The sequence below is a fragment of the Psammomys obesus genome, unplaced genomic scaffold (genome assembly GCF_907164565.1).
Source record: "Psammomys obesus unplaced genomic scaffold, mPsaObe1.curated_primary_1811, whole genome shotgun sequence".
Lineage (NCBI taxonomy): Eukaryota > Metazoa > Chordata > Mammalia > Rodentia > Muridae > Psammomys > Psammomys obesus.
In genome coordinates this window covers 2,865,656-2,889,220 of record NW_026585987.1, presented here as the reverse complement: position 1 = coordinate 2,889,220, position 23,565 = coordinate 2,865,656, and the positions used below count along the sequence as shown (strand labels likewise).

Below are 23,565 nucleotides of genomic sequence, written 5' to 3'. Positions count from 1 at the left end.
GTATAATCTTTTCAGCCATTTGCTAACTCTAAGGACAGATGGACACACACACACACACACACACACACACACACACACACACACACAGTCCTCTATTTTTCCTTCTCTCTGACACACATATCTTATAGGAAAATATAAATAGACAAAATACAGACATTTGAAGCTAATGGACTTTCCCCAAAATGTATTGTTCTTGAAAGGTACAAAATAAGCCAGGTATTATATTCTTCTTTGTCTACTCTGACTTTGTCCCTACAATGTTAAAGCTTTATCTCTATAAAAGCAGTGGTTTGCCAGAGGGTGGGATAATTTCTTCCTCAAATTCATAGCTCTCAAGCATCCTGAATGTGCTCAATAAATGCTGTTTAAATTGAATTTCACAACTTGCTCGTGCAGTTAAGAAGTTAATGGGGGGGCAGTTCTAGAAAGATAGATATTGAACTCTTTCCTAGGTTTTCTTGCTTTGGAACAAGCTTTGAGTTGAAACAAGCTATGGTTAGAAAATCCTGCCCCCATAAGGAGCCTGAACTAGCCTGTAAGCAAGCAAGACTCCCAGTGGAGGGATTGAGATACGAATCCAATGACGAAACCTTCAACCTACCAGTTGTCCTGCCTGGAAGATGTGCTGAGGTAAAGGTGGCACAGAAACTGTCGAAGTGGCCACCCAATGGCTGCTCCAGCTTGAGACGCATGCCATGAGAAGGAGCCCACCCTGACACTGCTTTGAGAGCCAGATGTGGTAACGGACAGACACGTAGTATAGAACCAAACACAGCCAGCAAAACCAAAACCAACCAACCAACCAACCAACCAACCAACCAACCAACCAACCAACCAAGTCAATGAAATGATTCCTAATGATATTCTGCTAAACTCATAGACATCATAATCACCACAAAGAGGCTTCATCCAGCAGCTGATGGAAACAAACGCAAAGACTCACAGCCAAACAATAGGCAGAGTTCAGGAAATCCTGCTGAAAAGGGGGAGGAAGGAGCTATAGGGGTCAATGACACCACAAGAAAACCCACAGAATCAATTAACCTGGGCTCATAGGGACTCATGGAGACTGAACTGACAATCAGGAAGCTTGCATGGGTTTGACCTAGACCCCCTGCTTATAGATTATGGTTGTGTAGCTTGGTCTTCTTGTGGGACTCCCAACAGTGAAAGGGGGCTGTCACTTACACTTTTGCCTGCTTTTAGAACCCAGCCTTAATGCCAGGAGAGGTGCCCAGACTTACTGAAGCTTGATATGCTATGTCTGGTTGATGTCCCTGGGTAGCCTGCCCTTTTCTGAAGGGAAAGGAGGAGGAGTGGATGAGGGGAGGACAGAGGGGAAACTGCTGGCTGTTGTGATTTAATACACAAGAGGAGAATAAATAAATTAAAAGGAAAAGAGAGAAAGAGAATTCTACCCTCTTGAAGGGAACGGACTGTGAAAGATCAGTGAGGAACAGCTGGCAACTGATAGCCATGCTGTCAAATCTCCTGCCATGTTGGTCTCCTCACTGTGAATACTTTTCTCACTGTTCTTCAACTGCTCAGCATTTGTGCTCTTGTTTTTCTTGCCATACATCCACAATAGTCCTTACTATAGTACAATCTTCTCAGCCAACTCAAATAAGCAAAGAACATTTTATCTGACTCTGTGATAACAGGTGGATTCTGGTCCCATTGTTAGTGTTCTGTTAGCAAAAACCTGCAGCCACCCGAGACTCCATCTCCTCACATGTGAAAGGACTGAATCACTCTCAATTGAATGAGTGTTGACACGGGTCACTAGAGGAATGCTCACACGGTGAGAATATTTCACAAACTTCTGAGCCTCTTAGGACTAGAGGAATTATTTTCCTTCTTCCTCATCTTGCTACAATTTTTCTGAAATAAAGCTCTACTCAAAAACAATCCTGATGCCTCCTAGCCTGTCAGGGGATGATCTCTCTTGTGTTGCATTTTCTTTTCCGGTTCTTCCCATCTATCGCCTGCCTCTTCTTCAGGTGTTACTTGGTGGTTTGCACTGAAGTCAAAACCATGGCTGTCACATCACCATTTTACAACTCAAGCAAGTAACAGCTAGACCCTTGACAAGGCTAACAGTGAATAAAGTACTGCCACTCAAGTTTGCTGACATCATTTAATTTTCTCGGTTTGATTTAAAAGCTTTTTTAGTGTGAGGGGCAGGTAGATAGGCAATCACCAAGATCATAGCTTTAATCCAATGTGAACTGCTAGGCTCCCCTCCTCTTTATATAGCACATGGTTGGGAGGATAGCTAGAAAATGCCAGATACAAGGTAGGCAAGAGCGATGTGCTTTATCTGGTTTCTAGAGGAAAGTTAACTTCCTACAGGATATATAGTTTATTGATTCCCATTTCTACCACTGTCATGGCTGCCGCTATCACCACCACTACCATCACTGCCATCGTCACTGCCACCAAAACCAAGGCAGAGCAAACCACTCCAACCCGAGGCACTATATTCAGAAAGGAAATGAGCCAGATACTTACATTTATAATATATGAAGTGTGTTGATGCTTCAAACCGCTCGATTTTAAGGCAAGAGTTTTCTTTGCGTGTCTTCCTTACTGTTCTCTTGTAATTGTACTCACAAGTAGAGGAATGATGTAAGATGTGGCTATCTAGAAACAATTATTTTTTCTTTTTCTGGAAGGACTGTAAATATATTGGTTGCAAGATGTAGTTGATGTTACTCGTGTAGACGTTTTCTGTTTCTGCATTATCACATTGCTCTCCGTAGGTGGCATTTTTGGTGAAATATTGCCATCAATATCCTCAGTCCTCCATGTGTTCTCTGGTTTTGTCTCCTGAACTGCTTGCACAGAGTAGCTTCTTAAGAGTCTCTCTCTCTCTCTCTCTCTCTCTCTCTCTCTCTCTCTCTGTGTAGGGGGGTGTCTATGCTTGTGGAAGTCATAAGACAACCTTGAGTGTCATTCACCCACCTTTGTGTGTGTGTGTATGCATGTGTGCATGCCAGAGTGTGGAGACCAGTGTCTTGCTCTATCACTCTCCACCTTGCCTTACTCCCTCGAGACAGGGTCTTTTGGTGAATCCTGCTCTAGCCCCAGAGGCCTTTCAGTCTCTGACCCCTCCCAACACTGGGGTCACAGGGACATGGCTATGCCTGGCATTTACATGGGTGCTTGAGCCGCAAGGGCAATAACCTAGGGCGTATCTCCTCAGCACCAGCTTATTATTTTGAGACAGAGTCTCTCATGAAACTGGCTGGCCAGTGAGCCCTAAGGATCTGCCTGTCCATTCATCCCCAGCTGTGGTTTAGGATGTACCACCATGCTTAGCTTTTTTGTTTTGTTTTATTTTTTTTAATTCCTTTTTCTTTTTTTGTTATTGGCTCTAGGGGATCAAGCTTCAGTCCTTCACACAAGCGCTTTCCCGACTAAGCCATCTCCCCAGCATGCTTCTCAGGAATTTTAAGAACAAGAAATTTTATTTCTATCAGCCAACTCTGACTTTTTTCAGTTTTGTTTCAAACTTTCTTCCACCAAGACTCTAAATATTGTCTCATTTTTATTTCTTAGTCTTAAAGGAAGACTTTTATGATGCAATATTACCTGTTGTATACTCTTCTTATTTATCTTGTGTATTTGTGTCTAACAATGCTGATTTTGGTCTTCCTGGTTTATACAGAGGAAGCTGAAGTTTTCTCCTATGGTATCATAAAATACGTGTAATATTCTCAAGTGAAATACACAAAGGTAGTTTCCATAGAAAGACCTTCATGAAAATTTTGGTTTATGTGTTTATTATCTAATCCTCAGACTTCAAAATAATGTGGTCAGCTATTAACCAGGTAACAGAAAACAGTGTCACTTTAGGGACATCCCAGCACGGTACCATGAACTGGGAGAGGTGAAAGTCTAGTATCATGTCAGTTGTTCCTTATAGTATGCCATGTACTGCATATCAGCAGGACAGCGAGTGGACATTAAGTGTTCGCCCTTTGTGTTCACACAGATGGTAACTGTGAGAAATAAACATATTAATTAGCATAGTCATACAAACCATTTCAGTGGAGACTTACATCAAAACTTCCCATTGCATTATTAAGTATATATAATTTTTCTGTATGGTGTGTGTGTGTGTGTGTGTGTGTGTGTGTGTGTGTGTGTGTGTGCAGGTGTGTGCACTCTGTGGCACACCTGTGGAGGTAAGAGGGCACCCTCAGTTGACTTTGCTTGGGACATGGTCTCCTGTTTGTTACTGACTATGTCAGGCTAGCTGACCTGTGGCCTTTCAGAGGGTCTCTGGCCTCTGCTTCCCATTCTTGTAGGAGCACTGGCATTGCAGACAGATACTACTCTGCCAGGCTTGACTCTAGTCCTGGGGACATGAACTCAGATCTCTACACTTGCACAGCAGGTGCTGTAACCCTCATTAGTCACCTTCACATCTCTCTAGAGTTTTTGTCAATTATACTTTATTAATGTTGGGAAAAGTTGGAAAGCTGTGGTTTTTTTTTTTTAAATAAAAATTTAAAATTCCAATCACACTGTATTAAAAGAATTCGTACATTTAAGAGAGGCACTAAGCCTATGGGAGGAAGTCTTGAGAGAACATGGTGGGTTTTTATCTTTTGGGGACATTGTAGTTTAATTCAACTAATATTTGGCTTTTCTCCAACACACAGATCTGTGCTACGCACCACTGGGAACAGAAAAATTAATAAGCCGTTCTGAGGTTTTACAGAGTTTACAAAGATATGAGTTTCAAAAGTATAAATTCAATATCTGAAATAAAATTGAAAGAGCAGTCCTGTGACTGAGTAGAGAACACTATTCCATAAATTTAAGTTCAAAGTTCATCTTACACAAGGCATCAATTATTTTCCTCATAAGAACATGAAACATCCAGATAATTAAAAGATTAAATCAACACCAAGTTCCCACAATAAAACTCTGGTTCAATAATAAGTAGATTATAATATATAAAAACTTAACTTACATTATTATGCTTCAAGCATGGGAATCATTTTTTTTTTCCAGGGGCTGGATGCCTTAAACATTTTATACTATAAGAAAGAAGGCCTGGACATGTTTGCACATTTCGTGACAACTGCAATAATGGAAACTCAGAATTATAAATATTGTTATGGGTCAGAGTCTACAAAGTTTGCTGCAACCCTGAACTGTGGTCTGGCTCTTAGGTGGTGCTTTGGGGTCGCTCACACTCCTGTAAGTAAGACCTCTTTCATCCTCTGAAGGTGAGCTCAATAAACTCATTGTTTCCCCAACTTTCACTTTGGTGGAATCATGCTATGGCTTGTTGTTTGCTTCGTAGAAGGTCAGGATACAGGTATATTAAAGTCTCCTCAGGCAAAGCAGTCTCCTCAGAAGTTCATGTTGTCATACACATCTAGCACCTGATCGCTGTCGGGGAGTTCCGCCTCCGTTGCCCTGTTGCTCTGGTACCAGCTTCTGCCCCACGATATTTTTTGACCTCTGAGGACAACCGCAGGCACCTTCACCTTTGCTTCTCTTTTCTCTTAATGTTTTCTGTTCTTGGAAGGCAGGCGTGTTGATCTCCCCTTCAGTCCTGATCAGTAAGTGGGATATGCCCAGTCCTTTCTGAGCCTTTCTGTGTTAAATTTATTTAATCCTCACTTCACTAATTTTGTTACTCCTGTCATTTAAACAGTTGCGAGAATGAGGGACCAGAAAGAGTTTAAATACCGTGCCCTGTATGTCACGCACATAGTCGGCAATGCAGCTGTGCTCGCCGCAGCTGGGATACGACATTAACATACACCCTCTAGTGATGACTAGAAATGGGATGAAATTGAGTGAGTTAACAGTTAAAATAGTTCTCTCCTCAATTTTATTTTTAAAATGCTGTTGTGGAATTATCTGTTTCAACTGCTTCCTTACCTCTAATCAACATTTCTTTTGGTCAGCATTAAATCCTGGATCTAAAATGGTGTTTTGGGGATTTTGCCACACTCAAAATAGTGTTTTCAAGTCTTTTGAAAGACACCAACTCACCTACAATATTTATTGATGCACTTCACACATACACATATTTTAATCTTTGTAAATCTCTCTTTCTCTCGATATATATTTGCACACACACACACACACACACACACACACACACACACACACAATTCCAAACTGAAAGAACATATATTTTCCCTGGAAAAATTTTTGTCATTTTTTTTTTCTTATTCCTGTCTGCAATTTCAGATTTGATCCCCTACACTAGCTTTTGAGAAAACCTATTACTTTTACTTATCAATAATGGTAATTAATAGGGGCTTAATAGATGGCTCAGTAGATAAGGGCACCGGCTGCTTTTGAAGAGGATCTGGGTTCAATTCCCAGCACCCACATTGCTCGCAACTGTCCGTAACTTCAGCTTCAGGGGTTCGATGCTCTCTTGTGGCTGCCCTAGCTACTGCATGCAAATGGTGTACAGACACATACACAAGCAAAACACCCACAAACAAAACTAAAATAAAAATAAGTGAACAAAATAGTGCCAACTTAAAAAAAAAACCTTATTCTTTTATGATAGCATCTACATTTTATTTTTAACCTCTTCTTTGGTTCCTGCTGAAGTTTTCAAGTAACTGAAACCTTTACTATGCTCATGAGGATCATATTTCACATAACTTTAGTTAGTCACAATATGAAATCTTACAGAACTAGCAAATAGGCACTTACACAAAAATCTTCCTCTTTAAGGTTATGGTGGCCCACTGAAATCTAAACGTAACCTCTCTGGGATAAAGCCATCAAAGGAGACCTCTCACCTAAGCCTGTTTATTTTTTGGCAAAAGATGGTTGGCATATACTTTTCACTAGAGAACTGAAGGCTCTCTCAGTTTACAGCTCTGCCTGGAGTGACATGACTGGCTCCTCATGTCAGTGGAAATGAAGAAAACCAGTGTAACAAGCCAGTTGTTTAATAATATACTGACAATCGATTACACTAGGAATTCATGATTTGATTTTTGAAATGAAACTCAAAATCATAATTAGGAATTTTTATTTGAAAAGAAATGTAAGCTAAGCTGCTGGTATTCTGCATACTAATATTCGCAGAGTCCACAGTGTGGCAGAGAATGAACTCAGATGCAGACCAAGTGTTTTCATGTTGTGATAACAGTGTCAGGTTAAGGAGATGAGTAAAGAAACACTTTTCAGTGTTTACAAACAGAGAGCAGAGGATCTGTATGAGCAGCACATAGGTGCAAAGTGGGAATGTCTGTGACCTCCAACGCCCTCCAGCTGTTCGGCTTATGGACCCCAAAGGTAAAAAAGCCACAGCTGGCTGATCTGAATGCTTAACGCTCCCTTATTCACCTTGATCCCTTCATTCTGAACAGCAAATTGAATTTATGTGGGAAGCTCTAGGATTCCCCCATCATAACGGAATGGAAGTTGAAGGATTGGGGATTGCATCTCCATTTGCTTTCTAGCTCTTGCTCAGCTTATTCCTCGGCCAGCACAGCTCAACAGCCTTTGGGTTCATGGTCAAGGTCAGATATTGAAACTTTGCTGCTCTCTACTTGAGCTGCCAAGCACAGAATAGAGTTTAAAAGTCAGAGGACTGCTGCCGCACCCGACAGTTTCTCAGAGTCAAACGGCATATTGAAGCTTTAAAAAAATTTTATTACTAATGCGAAATCAGTTGCTGGACAGTGGAAACAAAATATAGATGACTGCCAATGTTGGCAGTGGGGACGTGACCCCATGAGATTTTCTGAATACTAATCAATGAATGAGTGTATGTAGCCACTCCCTCTTAAACATACCGAGTTGAAATATAAAAATGTTAAACGGCTGAGCATTAAATTTAAATGATGAAGAAGAAAGATGTACCCAAGGCACTTGCCCTGAGTCAGGGAGGGAAGATTGTCACAGGTTATTGAACCAGAGCAGAAGTGTAGAGGTTATCAAGAGAAAGAAAAGACCTTGAAGAAAAAAACCACAGTGACCAAAAAGATCATTAATTGTACCTTAACTGTAAAATGCTCACGTGCTGTAGCTGTTTTAAATATCACTGACATGTTCTGGAAACGACACTCAAGAAAGATAGATGTGCAGCTGCATTTGCATAGTGCTTTAAAAAGTAGTCTGTTTTTTTTTTAACAGTCCTTTCTCTCTGTACTTGGATTTTACAGTTAGTTCTCAGGGTGGTACCAAGTGGCAAGAAATCAACTGAATGCCAAAGCATCTTTTTTTTTTTTTTAAATGTTATTTTTACTCCTCCTCCCATTTATGCTTCAAAAATAGGTCTGTAAAGCGGTGGGCATATGGGGAAGGAGGGATGCTGTAGTACCTCGGGGGTCTGGCAGTAGATTCTGACTGCTAGCCAGAGTCCTAGCAGTTTGAGACTGCAGGCTGGAAATCTTGACTTCTCTGAGCGTGGCTGACTTGTGTATAAAACAGCAGCAATCACAAAGACCTATGCGTCAGTGTAATTGTACACATCAGCCTTAGTGTGTTTTCAGATGTTGTAACAGAATGCCTGACCTGGGTAGTTTATAAAGAAAAAGACTTTATTAGGCTTATAATCCTGGAGGATGGGAAAAGGACGATTAGATCCTTCGTGGCTCTGGTGAGAACCTTGTAATACTTCAACTTGCAGCAGAGTGGACGGGCAAGTGGAGGAGGAAGGAGAATAGGAATGGACATTTTATAAGAACCTACATTTGTGATTGTTAACTCATTTTCCTAAAAGCTACATTAATTCCCTCGTGAGGTTAAGGTTGCCATAACCCAAACCATTCTTAGAGACCCCTGCATCTCTCAATATCATTCCATCAGCAAATTTTGGCATAAGTCCTGGTAGGAACAGACCACAGCAGGGTCCAACGAAGTAACATACTTGAAGTGCTGGGCCAGTGTGATGCTCAGGAAATGCCGGCTCTGGCTCCATTTTGATCTGACACTGCTATTTGAAGCAACAAGTGGCTGAGGGATGCTCTGAATTACCTATTGAATTAGTGCCAGCGGGTTTCCTCTTTAGCTTATGCTCTCTCTGAAAGTGACACTTAGACAGGGGTGAGAGATACTGGCATCTTCTAATACTGGGAAAATATGGCTTGGTGTTGACTAAATTTGGACCATATAATTATAGGAACAAATAATTACTCATCCCTAATTTCAAAGGTGTGTATGGCTGAGGGCATCTATTTTTATGAGTCGTTAAAACATTACTGTCTAATTACCAGGAGAAGAATGGCTTCTAGAATTGGGTAGACATTAATTTTAAAGACTCCAGAGACAGCTCTATCAGAACCATTAAGGCCTCAAATAGAACTTAAAATTTTATGATATTAAAATACTCAGCCAATCAGTTATTGGGAACTTCCCCCCCATCTCTCCCCCAGGAAAACTGTCATCAATTTCCCAAAAGGTAACAGAAAAATGCTTCTAAAAGTACCCAGCACACTAGAATCCACAAATGCAGACCTCACGCCATGCTACTAAAAGGCACTATACTTCAGACACTTGTGGCAGTCCATCTCTTGTGGAAGTTGTGTGGAGGAAGGGCCCAGTGTACATCCCAGAAGATATGGTGGGCTAGGTTTGCCACAGGCTGTGTGTAAAATGATGTATGAAGTTTTTGTAGAGAGGTAGGCCAAATTCTGAGATAAACACCCCCACTCCTAACATTCATCTTTGACTAGTGAATGCCTCCAACTTGAAAATCATAGCCTCTGTCTATGGTTACTCATTCTCTTCTGATATGAAACAATCTCAAATGGGTACGAGCCATGGACAAGGAAATGCTAGATTCCGAGAAGCTGGCCCAAGGGGTATCTAGAAATGCTTTCTTCCTCATTTTCTATTAATTTTACATAAGCCAGAGGTCATACAAGTGGACGATGAATAAACTCAAACTCTCTCCCTTCATCCGCTAACAAAAAGCCCACGCACTCTGTGTTTTCTGGGTCATGCATGCCATTTTCATGCTCTTCGTTGTTGAATCTCTCAAGTTGGGACTTCTGACTTTTACCCTTTTCGTGTCTGCAGGCTATTACGTGGGAAGGCCAGGCAAGGCTCCCTAAGTGCTAGCACCCTCTTCACCTTGAAGATGGGGTTCAGACACCCTCTCTAGGGGGCTCTGCTGAATCGCAAAGCCTGGCTGCCCCACTCCTTTATTTCTTTAGTTCTTTGAGGATGTCGCTTTACCGCTGCACTTGATGCCTTTGCTATCATGACCAACACCTGTATCCTCCAGGGCTGTGGGTCTGGAAATTGACAACAATGTCAGAATCATTAGTACTTAATTAAAAACCAACTTCGTCAGAGTGGCGAGACCTGGGCAAGGAGTCTTTGGAAGTAGCAGTTCTCAAACTTTTAATCTGCAAACTGCTCACCCGGGGATCTCCTTGAACTGCAAATATGGATTTGGTGAGAACTGGGTTTTTCACAAGCATTGCAGCATTAGGAAAGTTGAGGACAGAGACTGTGCCATTTCCAACAAGGTCTTATGAATACTACTTTGCTGAAGCACCTCAAAATTGCCCTCTCTGCTCCAGTCAAGAGTCTTTCTAGTATCTAGATATATGTGTCTGCTGATTTTGGGTTTTCCCATAAGTGCATTCCAGGTCTGTCTTGGTCTTGGATCTATGCTAATCTCACTTGGGACAGACACGATGGAAGAATATAAGGATGAGAGGACAGAGGCCATCAGGGCTCCTTCAGTTCCTAGTATGGATCTTATGGTTCCCTTTATTTCTGCCCCAGCCCTGGTCTCTTTCCTTGCAGGCTCTTGCGGGCTGATGTGACCCCGCCCCCACACTCTCCACTTTCATCCTCCATTTTCTTCCCGTCCCCACTGTCCCTTTGGCTTGCTTTGCACAGACCAACACAAATACAAGCTGAGGTCTATAAGGCGGGATATTTCCTTCGACTTTAAGTGCTGCTGTTCATTCGACTCCATGACTGCCTCAATGAGGGCGTCTTGTCCTTCCATGGGTAGACAGGACCCAGCTCTTTACTTTTAGGCAAAACTATGCAAGGCTCTGAGGACTGTTTGCAACACTGGCCACAGTATTAAAGATTATATTACAGCCTTTGTTTAGATTCACACACCAACCTAACTACAGTCCATGGCTCCCAGAGCTTGCACGGCGACTGTGTACTTTAGGAGACAAGCAGGAGAGATGGTAAAATTTCAAGGCCTTACAGCAACTCCTGACCTCAGCTCATCAACTTGCCATTACTAGCTCAAGGCAGTTCACAGATTTTACAGAAGGTGGCGCTATATTCCTTTCGATGATGTCATACCCAGTGCTGGGATTCCCCATTATGGTTGCGAAGAGAAACATCTACAGTACAAACTGCGGGGTAGAACGGGCAGCTATGGGGTGAGATCCAATCTGTTTGAGAAAGGGTTCAAAGCCGTGCAAGTGACTGTGATTAGGAATGAAATAAAAACACTAATTTTTTGTTAATTTACGTGTATTATCATTTCAAAGAGTTGAATTCTTAGAAGAGAAATTCTTATTGAGTCGTTTTAGTCTAACTATTTACTACATGAACCCATTAGTTATTTATTTCTGCCTAAGGGCAGCTTGAGAAACAGCCTTGCAAGCCTAGAGAACTTTGGAATCTCTGCCTTAGTCTAGCATTTTTGTTTATTTGTTTGTTTGTTTGTTTGTTTGTTTGTTTTTTCTCCAAGGTTCCTGACTATATATTCCTGGAATAGTCTCATCACTTGTCTTTCTTTCAAGTTGGTTGAAGTTAAAATTCGCCACATGTGTTGTGAAGGTCCATTTTGCTTCTCCTCTTAACTTTTCTTTCTTTTGGAAGTTTTTTTTGGGGGGTGGGGGGTGGAAAGCAGCATTGGGACCTGGGGCCTGACAAACATTTTACCCCTGAGCTCCTCCCCAGGCGTTTCCCCTTTCTTTTTCTAAAATTTATTCTTATTTTCTTCTAGGCTTAATTAGAATAATAATGATAATAATAAACACTTGTCTGTTGGCATCACGTTGCTGCAGAGATAAATTCGGGAAGCTGCCACAACTGTCACGTCCCCTAGATGGCCCTGCCAGGGGGAGGAAACCTCAGTTCTTACGTTCGATACGTTTTGCTCTCCAGCTAATATTCCCTCGTGTTGTACGACTTCAAGGAGGAGGAGGGGCAACAGGAAAGAGCAGAAGCGTGAAGGGTGAGGAAGGGAACTCTATCTAGCCGCCATTTGACCATCCAGATCCCAATGAGTGTGGGCGAAGCTTGGCTGAAAAGGGAGTCCACCATTAACTGCCACAGTTTTCAGCCACGGAGATTGGCCGTGGTATGAAACCCAACATTCCACTCTTCTTCATTACACGTAGATTAAGTGGCGCACGTACAAAAAGCTTTTTCAACAATTTTAGGAACTTTAAGCACACAGTGTGTGTTGGACCATGGTGCCTGTCTCACTTGGTGCCGCCTCCTCACCCCCACCGCAACGCCAGCAGCAGGAGGAGGCTGCCTGCACTCCCAAAGCCTGGAAGGTTCCTTACCCATTCCGGGCCTTGGCAACTGTCAGTGCAGTGATGGAGTTTTGGACCTGTACATCCATAGCGTGCAACTTTTCCCCACGGCTATTTTTTTTTTTTTTATCACAATTACAAGCATAAAACCGATTCTCACGCATTTTTACCCATTGCTGCTGCTACCATCCTGGACTTCAAGAATCTGTGCTATTATTTAAATAAAATGGTATCACAATTTGGGAAGAAAAATCGGGGGAGGGGATTTCAATCATTTTGACAAAGAGCTTTTTAAAGCTTAATCTTCTATAGTAATAATGCTATTTGCATTGTAAAAGTGCTTTAAGATGAAAAAAGAAAACCCCATCACTCTAGTAACAGTGGTGTCAACTTGCACACAGGAAGTCAGGTATAAGCCAGGGAAGCCAGTTTCCTCCGAGGTCCCATCAGGTGTGAGTTGCAAAGCAAATTGGTGACAAGATCCTCCGGGATCTGTGTTGCTGTTCACCGGGTCTCTGGATATTTCCTCTCCTACTTTACTTCACATTAATAATTCACTGCACTGGAACATTGCCTGGCTACCTCAACCTAAGCCTCCTTCATTTACAGCGGTAAATACTTAAGGACACTCTTTGCACAGAGTTATTCAGGGATATTTGATCACTGATTGAAATATGAACATAAAGCCTTAGGAACCTGCAAAATTTATGCTATTTTCATGATATCCTGATGAAGGTATTTTAAAATCATAGGCAAAGACATTTGTCATCTATGTTTTCATGTTCATTCTCAGTTTAAGAGATAGTGACAATTATTTTTCTTATCCATACCAACTAATGAAACACAGAATCTACGAGCTATAAATTGGTGCCCTTGGTGTGTCTTTTACATTTTGCCCAGGCCAAATTTTCTTCAGCAGGATAGCTGATGACACAATCAGGTGACACTCATCATGACAGCTATAGGATGCTGCCTCTCTGAGCAAACTTCACACTCTACTGTCTAGTGAATAAAATGGTCAGATGTTATCTACAAACAGCACCTTTGTCTAATTGGAATCTTTCATCAACCTTGCTACAGTTAAATCCTAAGAATATAAAATGTTTGGTTCTTGCCAATTATCTGGGATAAGACTAATCATTACCAAATTGTGGCAACAGTAACTACATCTAACCTCTGGTGCTGAGTTTGACCAAGAAAAGACTACATTTGTTCTGAGAGCCAAGGGTGCTGGGAGAAGCAGAGTTAAGAAAGAGTTAATGTGACTCAGAATGTTTGCTTTCAAAATGAGAAAAAGGACTTGCTCTCCTCACAGCACAATCGTTCTATATCTATTTTTAATAGACCCTCCTTTACAGACTAGCTGGACCCCATTTTTCCAGCTAAAGTAAAAAAAAAAAATTAAAGGATTTATGATAATCCTCTGTAGATGGTTGTGGGCGGTTCGTTTTTCACCGGAGCATTCTCTCTCCTTTGCACTGCAAACATTTCTCAGCTTCTTGCTATACTTTCATCCTGCAACTACTCAAGCGAGGAGAAAAAAAAAAAGTCTTACCAGATAAGCAACAATTCATAGTGTATTGGGGAATAGTTCACAACCTCCCTGTCTATTTCTTAGCAGTAACTTCTTCAGGATTTTAAGCCTAGAGTGTCAAAACACCCAAAGGAATCCTACCTTGCCCACATACTGATAATCGGATCCCGTGTATTCCTCCAGGAGGAAGAACTGATTCCACATCCAGCTCCTTTTCGAACGGCTCAGCTCATTCCTGCTGTGTGCAGAGAGCTCCAGGGCCCTCCTCTTTGCTGGCAAGCCATTAGTCCTTTTAGATAACGGGCTTGAGAAAGTTGGGTAGGGCTGGCCTACCCAAAAGAGCAGCAAGAAGTACCGGTAAGTTCTCATGCTGATGGCAAGGCAGGCAGTCGAGTCTCTGGGTGTTGAGTTCCCCTTTCCTAAATGCAGCTCTTTTCAGGGCACTAGGTCCAGGCTCATTCCTCCTCTCTTCCTTAATGATCTCTGCTTGGCTTTCAGAGGGTATCTGGAAAGAATAGTAACACATCAAGCAGTTTTAGAGATGCTTAAAAATCAGTGTTAGAGCAAATAGGCAGGAGAAAGAGGACATAAATTTGAATAGCAAAATAACAGCCAAAAAAAAAAAAAAAGTTGGCTATCGGTTTTGGAGTGAGGAAAACAATCTATTAAGTACACAGAATGGGGCATGTGGAATGGGAGGCAGACGCCCAGCAGGGAATGCTCTTTTTGTTTTTTATTTTACCTCTCTTGCAAATTCGACTTTAAGTAATAGCTTTGCTAGAGTTCAACACGCCACGATGGATCATTTCACTACTCGTTTGCTTTGGAGTATGTGGGCTGAGATCTGGTTAGAAGAAACGAGTTTGTGTTTCTGATTCTATTTGCATATTTATCTCCAAGAACGAGTCCAGGGGAAAGAATACCACAGACAATTTAGATTCAATTGAAAGTGGATCATTTTGGAATTTCACTAGAATGTACTGAGCACCTGTGATGTGCCAGGCGTGAGGCAGAGCTTGTTCTGCAGACTCTTGGCTGAGGGCATGTGCTATGACGGATCAGCTGGGTCAAATAAGGTTGGAAAACACCATACTCCTTCTTTTCAAAATGCAGATTTGCAGTGGGAAGTTTCTGAAGTCATTTTTTTCTAGTGGTGGAAATAGGCTTGTATTTAATCTAAATCTGCAAAACTTGATCACTTCCCCCCTTACCAAGAGACCTATTTACACTCTGAAAAATATATAGAATTTATAATTAAGAACCTAACAATGTACGTTATCTTGACAAATTGTCATGCACTGTCTCAGCTTACAGAGAAACTGACTCTAGAAATTCAGTTGTCTCAGAATGTCACCCAAGATCTCTTATCTGGGGATAGGCTGCCCGCCTGAAGTCTGTGACAGGGAGGAAAGAGACCAAGAGAAGCAGCCCAAGGAGGGGAGGGGGAACATTGTGTCCTAGAAAATAGCTAAAAGGTGAGCCAGTTCCACCTGAGGTCATATTGTGTGTCCCATGCCAGTAAAATGCCTACAGTGGAAACAGGAAACTGGAAGTCCAGCCAATAGAAGCTTATCCATGGACAGCCCAGTTGGGATCTCTAGCTGATGCACTGAGTTTCTGATTTGATGACACTTTGATCTCTACCTGCTGTTTCTGCCTAGCAGATATTTCCTACTTTTCATGTTATTTCTGTTTGTGATATACTTACTGAACCTATTCTTTAGAAACCAAAAGGATGGCTACAGCTGATCATCTTCCAGATCATACGGAATAACCTTGTAAGAGTTAAATAAGCAATATTCGAACTTCTTCAGAAAATCATTGGATTGTATCTAAATTTCACTTGTGTTATCAACAATGAGGTTGGTCAAATAGTTTCTAATTTTCACAAATACATTAAGTATCCCAGTATCACAATGAAGATGACTGACTGTGTGATTTTCAAAAAGCTATTAAATAATGTGAGTAAGTGAGGTATCCCAGAAGCAGAAAGACACACAGGGTATATATTCACTTATAAGTGGATATTAGACTTATATATAGGATAAACATATTAAAATCTGCACACCTAAAGAAGGTAAGCAAGAAGGAGGAGCCTGGGTAAGATGATCAATTCTCATTCAGAAAGACAAACGGTATGGGCATTGAAAGAGGGAGAAAACAGGGAACAGGACAGGAGCCTATCACAGAGGGCCTCTGAAAGACTCTACCCAGCATGGTATTAAAGCAGATGCTGAGACTCATAGCCAAACTTTGGGCAGAGTGCAGGGAATCTTATGAAAGACCTGGAAGGGACAGGAGCTCCACAAGGAGAGCAACAAAACCAAAAAATCTGGGCACAGGGGTCTTTTCTGAGACTGATACTCCAACAAAGGACCATGCATGGAGATAACCCAGAATCCTGCACAGATGAAGTCCATGGCAGCTCAGTGTCCAAGTAGGTTCCCTAGTAAGGGGAACAGGGGCTGTCTCTGACATGAACTCAGTGGCTGGCTCTTTGATCACCACCCCCTGAGGGGGGAACAGCCTTACCAGGCCACAGAGGAGGACAGTGTAGCCCGTCCTGGTCCTGATGAGACCTGATAGGCTAGGGTCAGATGGAAGGGGAGGAGGACCTCCTCTATCAGTGGACTTGGGGGGGGGCATGGTAGGAGAAGAGGAAGGGAAGATGAAGATGGGATTGGGAGGGGATGGGGGAGAGGGCTACAGCTGGGATACAAAGTGAATAAACTGTAATTAATAAAAAAATGAAAAATTAATAATGTAATTATCTTTTATGGCAAATATTAATTTTCAAGAACTCAAACTATTATTTTAAAAAATCCTGGGACCAGATGCTTGGCCAGGATGGCCAGTTTGATTTAATGGCTCATGCGATTAAAGTCATACGTTCCATATCGCCTTCCTACACATTCCTCCTGCCTCAGACTCCAAAGAGCACCGCCATTACAGTCCCGTCCCACCACATCTGGCCTGCATCCTTTGAAAGAAAGAACACAACAAATCTAACAAATGACATATTTATCACACTATTTAAATATTTTCTTGAATAATAAGTACAAGAACTTTGTTATGACAGCACCATGGTAATTGCATGGGAACATCCTCTTTAAAACACACAGATAAACATACCTAAGCGCAATCTGTACTTTTGTTTCTCTGTTACCATAAAACACTGATCCACTTGATCCCTAGTATTCTATCACACTAATGTATAGCTGACATGAATTTTCACTTCTGTCATTGTTTTTAGCCCAGCCGTGAGTAATTATAGACATTTAACATGGTACTGAAAGCATTCTGTTGGGAGGGAGGTGAAATAGTTCATCATATTCAGCATCTTCAAACCTTTATTTGGTTATTATATATCTTCCCGACAGCAGGCTTGGGAAAGCCGAAAGTGACTGAGACTTCACTGTGACTATTAGTCGAGTTAGAGAAACACGAAGGCAACAGCACACCTGTCCATCCTCAGCCTTGGCACAGGGCACAGGTGTGGGATGGCTCTCTCTTCTCTTGTTGGTTGGAGCAGTGAGGGCACCGAGAGCTCGTGTGGAGAAGCGCTCTCCTGAGACACTCACTCAGTTTTAGAAATAGACATTACACCAAGGCTGCTTCGGTGGAAATTACATTTTTCTTAATTTCCCACATTCGCCATTATTTGCAAAGACAAATCCTGCAGTGAAAGAATTACATGTCTGCTGTGCATGCCCCATGGTGCTGGCAGGAGTGAGGCACGCAAAGAATGGAGGTGTCAGCTGCTGGAAAGGCTCACTCCTAAAGGCCATTTTAAAGAAAAATCGATCCCTGTGGGCGTTGTATGCAAACTCTACAAGCTGTTGCCACTTGAATATTAAATATTAGTTCTTTTTTAATACCACAGATACCAAAATGTCAAGGATTTCATTTTTTTTCTTCGTTGGTAATGATCTTTTAAAGGGATGCGAATTTAAGCAGAGTTTCCATGCTCACTGCAATGTTCATGTTGCTCTAATCCCATTCCTGTATCAATTTGACAGACTGAGACCTAACAAAAAACTCAATATGCAAAACAGAATGACAATGATCTGCTCATATTTGATGCTGGTTTTTTTTGTTTTGTTTTGTTTTGTTTGTTTTTTTAAGAAGGGTATACTTCCCTGTAAACTCTATGAATTTGGAGAAACTGCCTAATTCCATTTGACCTCAGCCTTTTTTTTTTCTTTTGTTGGTGGGGTTATTTTAGTTTCTACCTCAGAGAGGGGCAGTTTGAGGAGTAAATGAGTCATTGCATGCAAAGAACCTAAAATGGTGCCTGACAGTTAAAAGTGTATTGCCAAATATTAGCTATTATTATTCTTGTTATTACTATTTGTAGTACAATCATTGATCCAAATATAACACACTAGGGGAGTCTGAAGATGGTCAGGTCCCTCTTAGGACTAAATGCTTTTGCACTGTTAAGAGAACACCTCCAATCAAGTCAGAATTCTTTCCAAATTCGAGAATGGAAAGACTTTAGAATTGGGGTGGATTCATTTGCTGATTGGTCACCTTTGTGTGGCATTCAGCTCAGCTCTGACAGTTATAGTATGGAAGGAGAAAGCAGACGTAGCCTATCCCTGTGAGCACTGCTCACACAAAATTTGGGAACACAGACGAAAAGCAAAGCGTACTAGCGGAGCCACATATTCAGAGAACGTGTGTGTTTCTCTTCCTGCCCATCTTATAATGTTATGGTTAAATATAAACCTCTATTCAGGGGTAAAAAAAAAATAACAGAGCCAGCTTCAACTTTGTAGTTTTGGCTTTGTACAAATGGTCCTGGTAATTATCATGCTGACATGATTCTCACGTAGTGTTAGAGAAGACTTTGATGTAGCTGGAATGGAATACTATTTACATTTAATACTATTTACATTTGTTTACATTTTAGATTTTCCTTAATCCAAAGTTACAAAGTGGGAAAAACATGAACATACATGTCTTTAAGGATCATCAACAGTAACAACCGGCACCCACTTCTCCCGGGTTCAAGGTGTTGAAGGTCAGGGGTTGGGGCAAAGGAGGTGCCGAGAATCATCTGAACTGTGAGGAGGCTGGGCACTCCTGAGCAGTGGAGATAGGAGAGCTACATGTGGCAAGTGCTAATGGGTGCAAGCCTCACACTGTAGCCTCCCCAAGTCAACTAGAAGGATGAAGAACGAGGGCATGCACACATACTGGATTCTTAAAATAGCAGCTGTGGTGCTCCATCGGGGAAGAGACAGCAGATAGAAGGCGGGAAGGGAAGAGCACGACAAAGTGGAAGATGTCCCAGTGTGCCACCTTTACCCCTCCTTTCATGCTCACTGGCATCCAGAGCGAATCAGTTATGCATCTAACTGTTAGGTGCATAAACAACTCTATAAAAACTCATGTTGAACTGTCTAATTACAGCCTAATGCAAGTTTAGGAGGATTCTGACTCTACTCTGGATTTTCTTTTGGAAACAAACTTGCTTTTTCTTAAAGGCAATTGTTATGAGCTCCAAAAGTTGGTTGGTAAAAGCGCTTAATTCAGAGAAAACAGTTGGATCTTGTAGAAGCTTTATTTTAGTGATATGCAGAATGTGATTAAGACGTTTATGTATGGCGGAGCAAGGCCCCCTATAACTTCAGTAATTGCATATGTGGAGACGGCATTTGCATAGAAGACAATATAAATTTTATTTTACGCAAGAATACTTAATCGAGCCCAGGTTTTACTCACCCATGCCATTTAGATATAGTTAGATACATCAGTTCAGGTTCTATCCGTTTCCAACATGTAATGATTAATCCTGAGTTGATGTATTTCATTGAGTAGCAAAGCCTTTCCCTTTGACTGTCAGACTTTAATAATATAAAAATGTTTATTTGGTTGTATAGGCGAGGAAAAGAATTACAAGGTCTTCAAGTTCCCTAGAGCACTTTGGAATCACCTTTCATTCACAAATCATTAATATGCTAATTAGAAAATGTCTCCATTGATTGAATTGCTTCTCTGGTGACTTTGTTTGCTAACAGTTTGAAAGACTCAACTGTATTATCTGGTTTTGATGCTGATTCCATTACACTATTTACAGACAAATAGTATTAGGTATATTGAAAACAATATAATTACACTAATGCTTTAAAGTTCAGACTTGGCATACATTTGCCCTAGTGTTCTTGATTAATTCTAATCAGGCAGTGTTACTACATTCTAGCTAGTTTACGAATGCAGCCAAACACATCCATTGTTTTGGATGTGGAGTCTTCTTCAGTTTGCAGAAAGCACTGCAAGCACTCAGTAAAGCAATGTTGTTAACCTACTTCAACCACTGACCATATTAAAAGAACTTTAAAAATTGATTATGAAATTATTTGTACAGATAAATGATGCTGAATATATGTATCAATATAATAGCATAATATTTTGCTTGAGGCTACCCACAGAAAACATTTCTATAAATATCATCTACACTAAGTTATATAAGTCACCAACAGGGCTTTTTAGCTTATGTACCATCAGTATTTTATTAATTTTTAGTACCTTTTCTTTTCGCCTTTATAATTAATGAAGTAGAAAACAGCTGGTTGTTTAGTACTGCCTAGCTTTATTCCTGGCCCCATCGAACTCCAAACGTGAGTTTGATGTTCTTTTTAATAATTATTGTTAAACAGTTTCATACATTGATATAATGAATTTTAGCTGACCTTAGTCTTGGCCTATCCTCTCCTGTTGAAACTTACCTTCTTCCAGAGTCTCCTTCTACCAGAATGCCTTCTTTCTGTGTGATCCGCTAAGCTGAATTAAGTTTCTTGTGTGAGTGTGGATGGAAGGTTTTTTATTGGAGCAAGGGCTACCTTGCTGGATAAGTAATATGGCCTCCCCCAACATCCTTTAACTGTCAATAGTGTTTTAGATGGGGGAGGACCCTCACGGCCCCTCCTCTCTTCACAATGAACTTGAGACAGGCTCAGGCTTGTGTGTGTCTTTACAGCTAACCACAGCTTCAGTAAGTGCATAGGCACAGCTGCTGTGTCACATATAGAAGATGTTGTTTTGCTATGCACTTCTTCATACGCTAGCTCTTATGTCTTTTTCTGCTTCTCTGACCATGTTCTCTAGTCCCACATGACTGCAATGGGGATGGTATTTAGTACGTTAAAATCTAGCCAGTTAAAGAAGCAGAATGTATACCAGGATGAATTTAACTGTGATTTTAAAGAGACACACAAAAAAGAGTTACTAGCCAATTAAGTTTGTGAAGATTATTATTTTTTAATCACTCAACAAGCCTTGTTGAATAGGTTTTCTGCCTACTGTGACTAAAAATGCAACTGTTGGACATGGAGGATCTTCTGGAAGTGGTGAAATGAGGATAGCACCATCACAAAATATTTGGTAGGGATTTCACTTGAAGTCTTCATTTCTAAACCCCCATTTCATTTTTCTGTAAATGTCAAAGTCACTGTTGAGTAAAATTGGTTCCGTTTCATGTGTGTAATGAACTCCACTGAAATGTGTCAAGCAGCTTTGGCACCTCTCACCATGCAGCACTTCTCTTGTGCCAATGAATCATCATGGCAGCAGCCATCAAATGATGCCTGATTTTTTTGTAAATGTTTATATTTGTGAATAACATGCCAAGCTGTTTGCAAACGCTTGCATTTCCAGATGAAGCCATTTGAACAGTATTACTCTCATTCTACAATCATATTCCACACATTAGACTAATGAAGATAAAATCAAATGTGGTAGAGCATATAAAATGGGGTTTTATATGTAGTTGGGGCACAAGGAGTCTTTGGTTTGAGATATATAAGACAAAACAAACCCATGTGGATCAACGACCAGTTCGTGTTCAATATGTACGGAAACACCTCAATGATGTTATTGCTAGAGATGTGATCACAGTGTAGATAAGACTAGACTCAACTCTTGTCCCAACAAGAGCCAGACAAATAGAGGACTCCTGTTTCCTTTATTCATAGTAGATACCTCTCAGATGCCTGTGAAGATGAAATTAAACATTTGAATAGATGTGGTTTACTTGTTACTCAGATGCACTCATGACTTCAAAGTCAGAGAATGACTTAGAACAGAGTACATGTAGGCCATTCTTGGGCCATAAATTGGATCTCAAGCATTTTTATTTTGTCCTTTTAGAATTAAGCATCAATAGCATTACCTAGTTACAAACACAAACTACAAAGCCAACCTGCAGGTCAGGATATGCCCACTGACGTAATAGGGCATGACTTTTATGGGTGTCTTAGATTGGATTTGAGGTTTGCTCAATAGGAGGGAATATATACCTGGTACAGTAACTCCAGTTAAAAACCTCTGGCTAGGACTTGGGGAGGGGCATGCATGCAGAAAGGGGAGGGAGGATGGGGTCAGGAGGGGAGGAGGGAGGGACTTATGGGGGGATACAAAATGAATAAAGTGTAATTAAAAAAAAACCCCAAAAACCTCTGGCTAGAGAGGCCATAAGCCCTAGGAAAGAACTCATTACTATTGTTTAGCAATACTGACATGCTACCAAACTGCAATCAAGATATTGTTTATACACATGGGCAAATGCTATTCTCATCCTTAACCAGAGGAGCTTCTCTTTGCAGTGAACGGTGGTGAATGCAGATGCTCATAGCTGCCCAAAATGCTTAGAATAAATGATAGATGACTACTTAGCCCTAAGCAGGACATTTATATCACCCTCTCTATGGGTCATGTGATACCATGGAAGAGGGAGCAGAACATATGTATGAGCCTGAAGGAAGTGGGACTGTGATATGTTATCTTCAGGGCATTGCAGAGCTCTTGCAAAAAAGGATCTCACAGCAGCTGAAGTTGTTTGCTCTGGACCTACAGAGGTTGGGTCTGTCAACAGTCAATCATGGATTGGGGTGGGCCGCTAATCAACTATTGCCAAATGCTGGTTTATTGCATAGTCACTGTCTTCAGATGTACACTTAAAGGTAAGCCCACACACTCCAGTGGATGGTGGAATGAGAGTAAACAGAATATACCATGTGTGTGTATGAAATTATCAAAGAAGAGACGTAATCAATTTAAAAAACAAATTAGACTTTTAAATCATGTTAGTTTCCCAAAATAAACAGACCCCCATTTCTTGACTAAATGTGAACTTCAGCAGTTCTCCCTTTTATGTAAGGATCGTGGAGATCTGCCCTCTAAAGAACTTCTTGGCTTGCCACAGTCCACACTGCTCTTTGTTGCATTCCGCTATGACGGCTTACACTCAACTGTTATTTGTCGCCTTGATCTCATGGATCCACTTGCAGCATTCCCTCATGTACCTTGCCTGGCTCCTGCGGGCCTTCAGGCCTGCAAGCCGTGTCTTTCTTTACAAAGACTTACTCATGCAAAGAAAGAAGAAGAGAAAGTATTTTATACTTTTAATTAGCTGTTCATGGTATGAATTTTAAACATTTCTGTAGCAGACCATATGTTTAGGCTACAGAAATGTATGAAAGACTCGTTTTTTTAATATAATTCTCTATTTATGTGTTTGGTTTCTCTGGCAATGATATTAATTTTTTTTTTTTT

The 23,565-nt window shown here is 41.0% G+C and overlaps 1 protein-coding gene across 1 annotated transcript in view; it reads right to left on the bottom strand.

Annotated features, from left to right (window-relative positions):
* Nucleotides 1-23,565, bottom strand: part of Cdh6 (cadherin 6) — a 137,396-nt gene that overhangs the window by 48,979 nt on the left and 64,852 nt on the right. The window contains exon 2 of the mRNA XM_055601098.1: nt 14,149-14,512. Within this exon, the coding sequence (XP_055457073.1) occupies nt 14,149-14,376 (228 nt within the window). The 5' untranslated portion in view covers nt 14,377-14,512. The remainder of the gene's footprint in view (nt 1-14,148; nt 14,513-23,565) is intronic.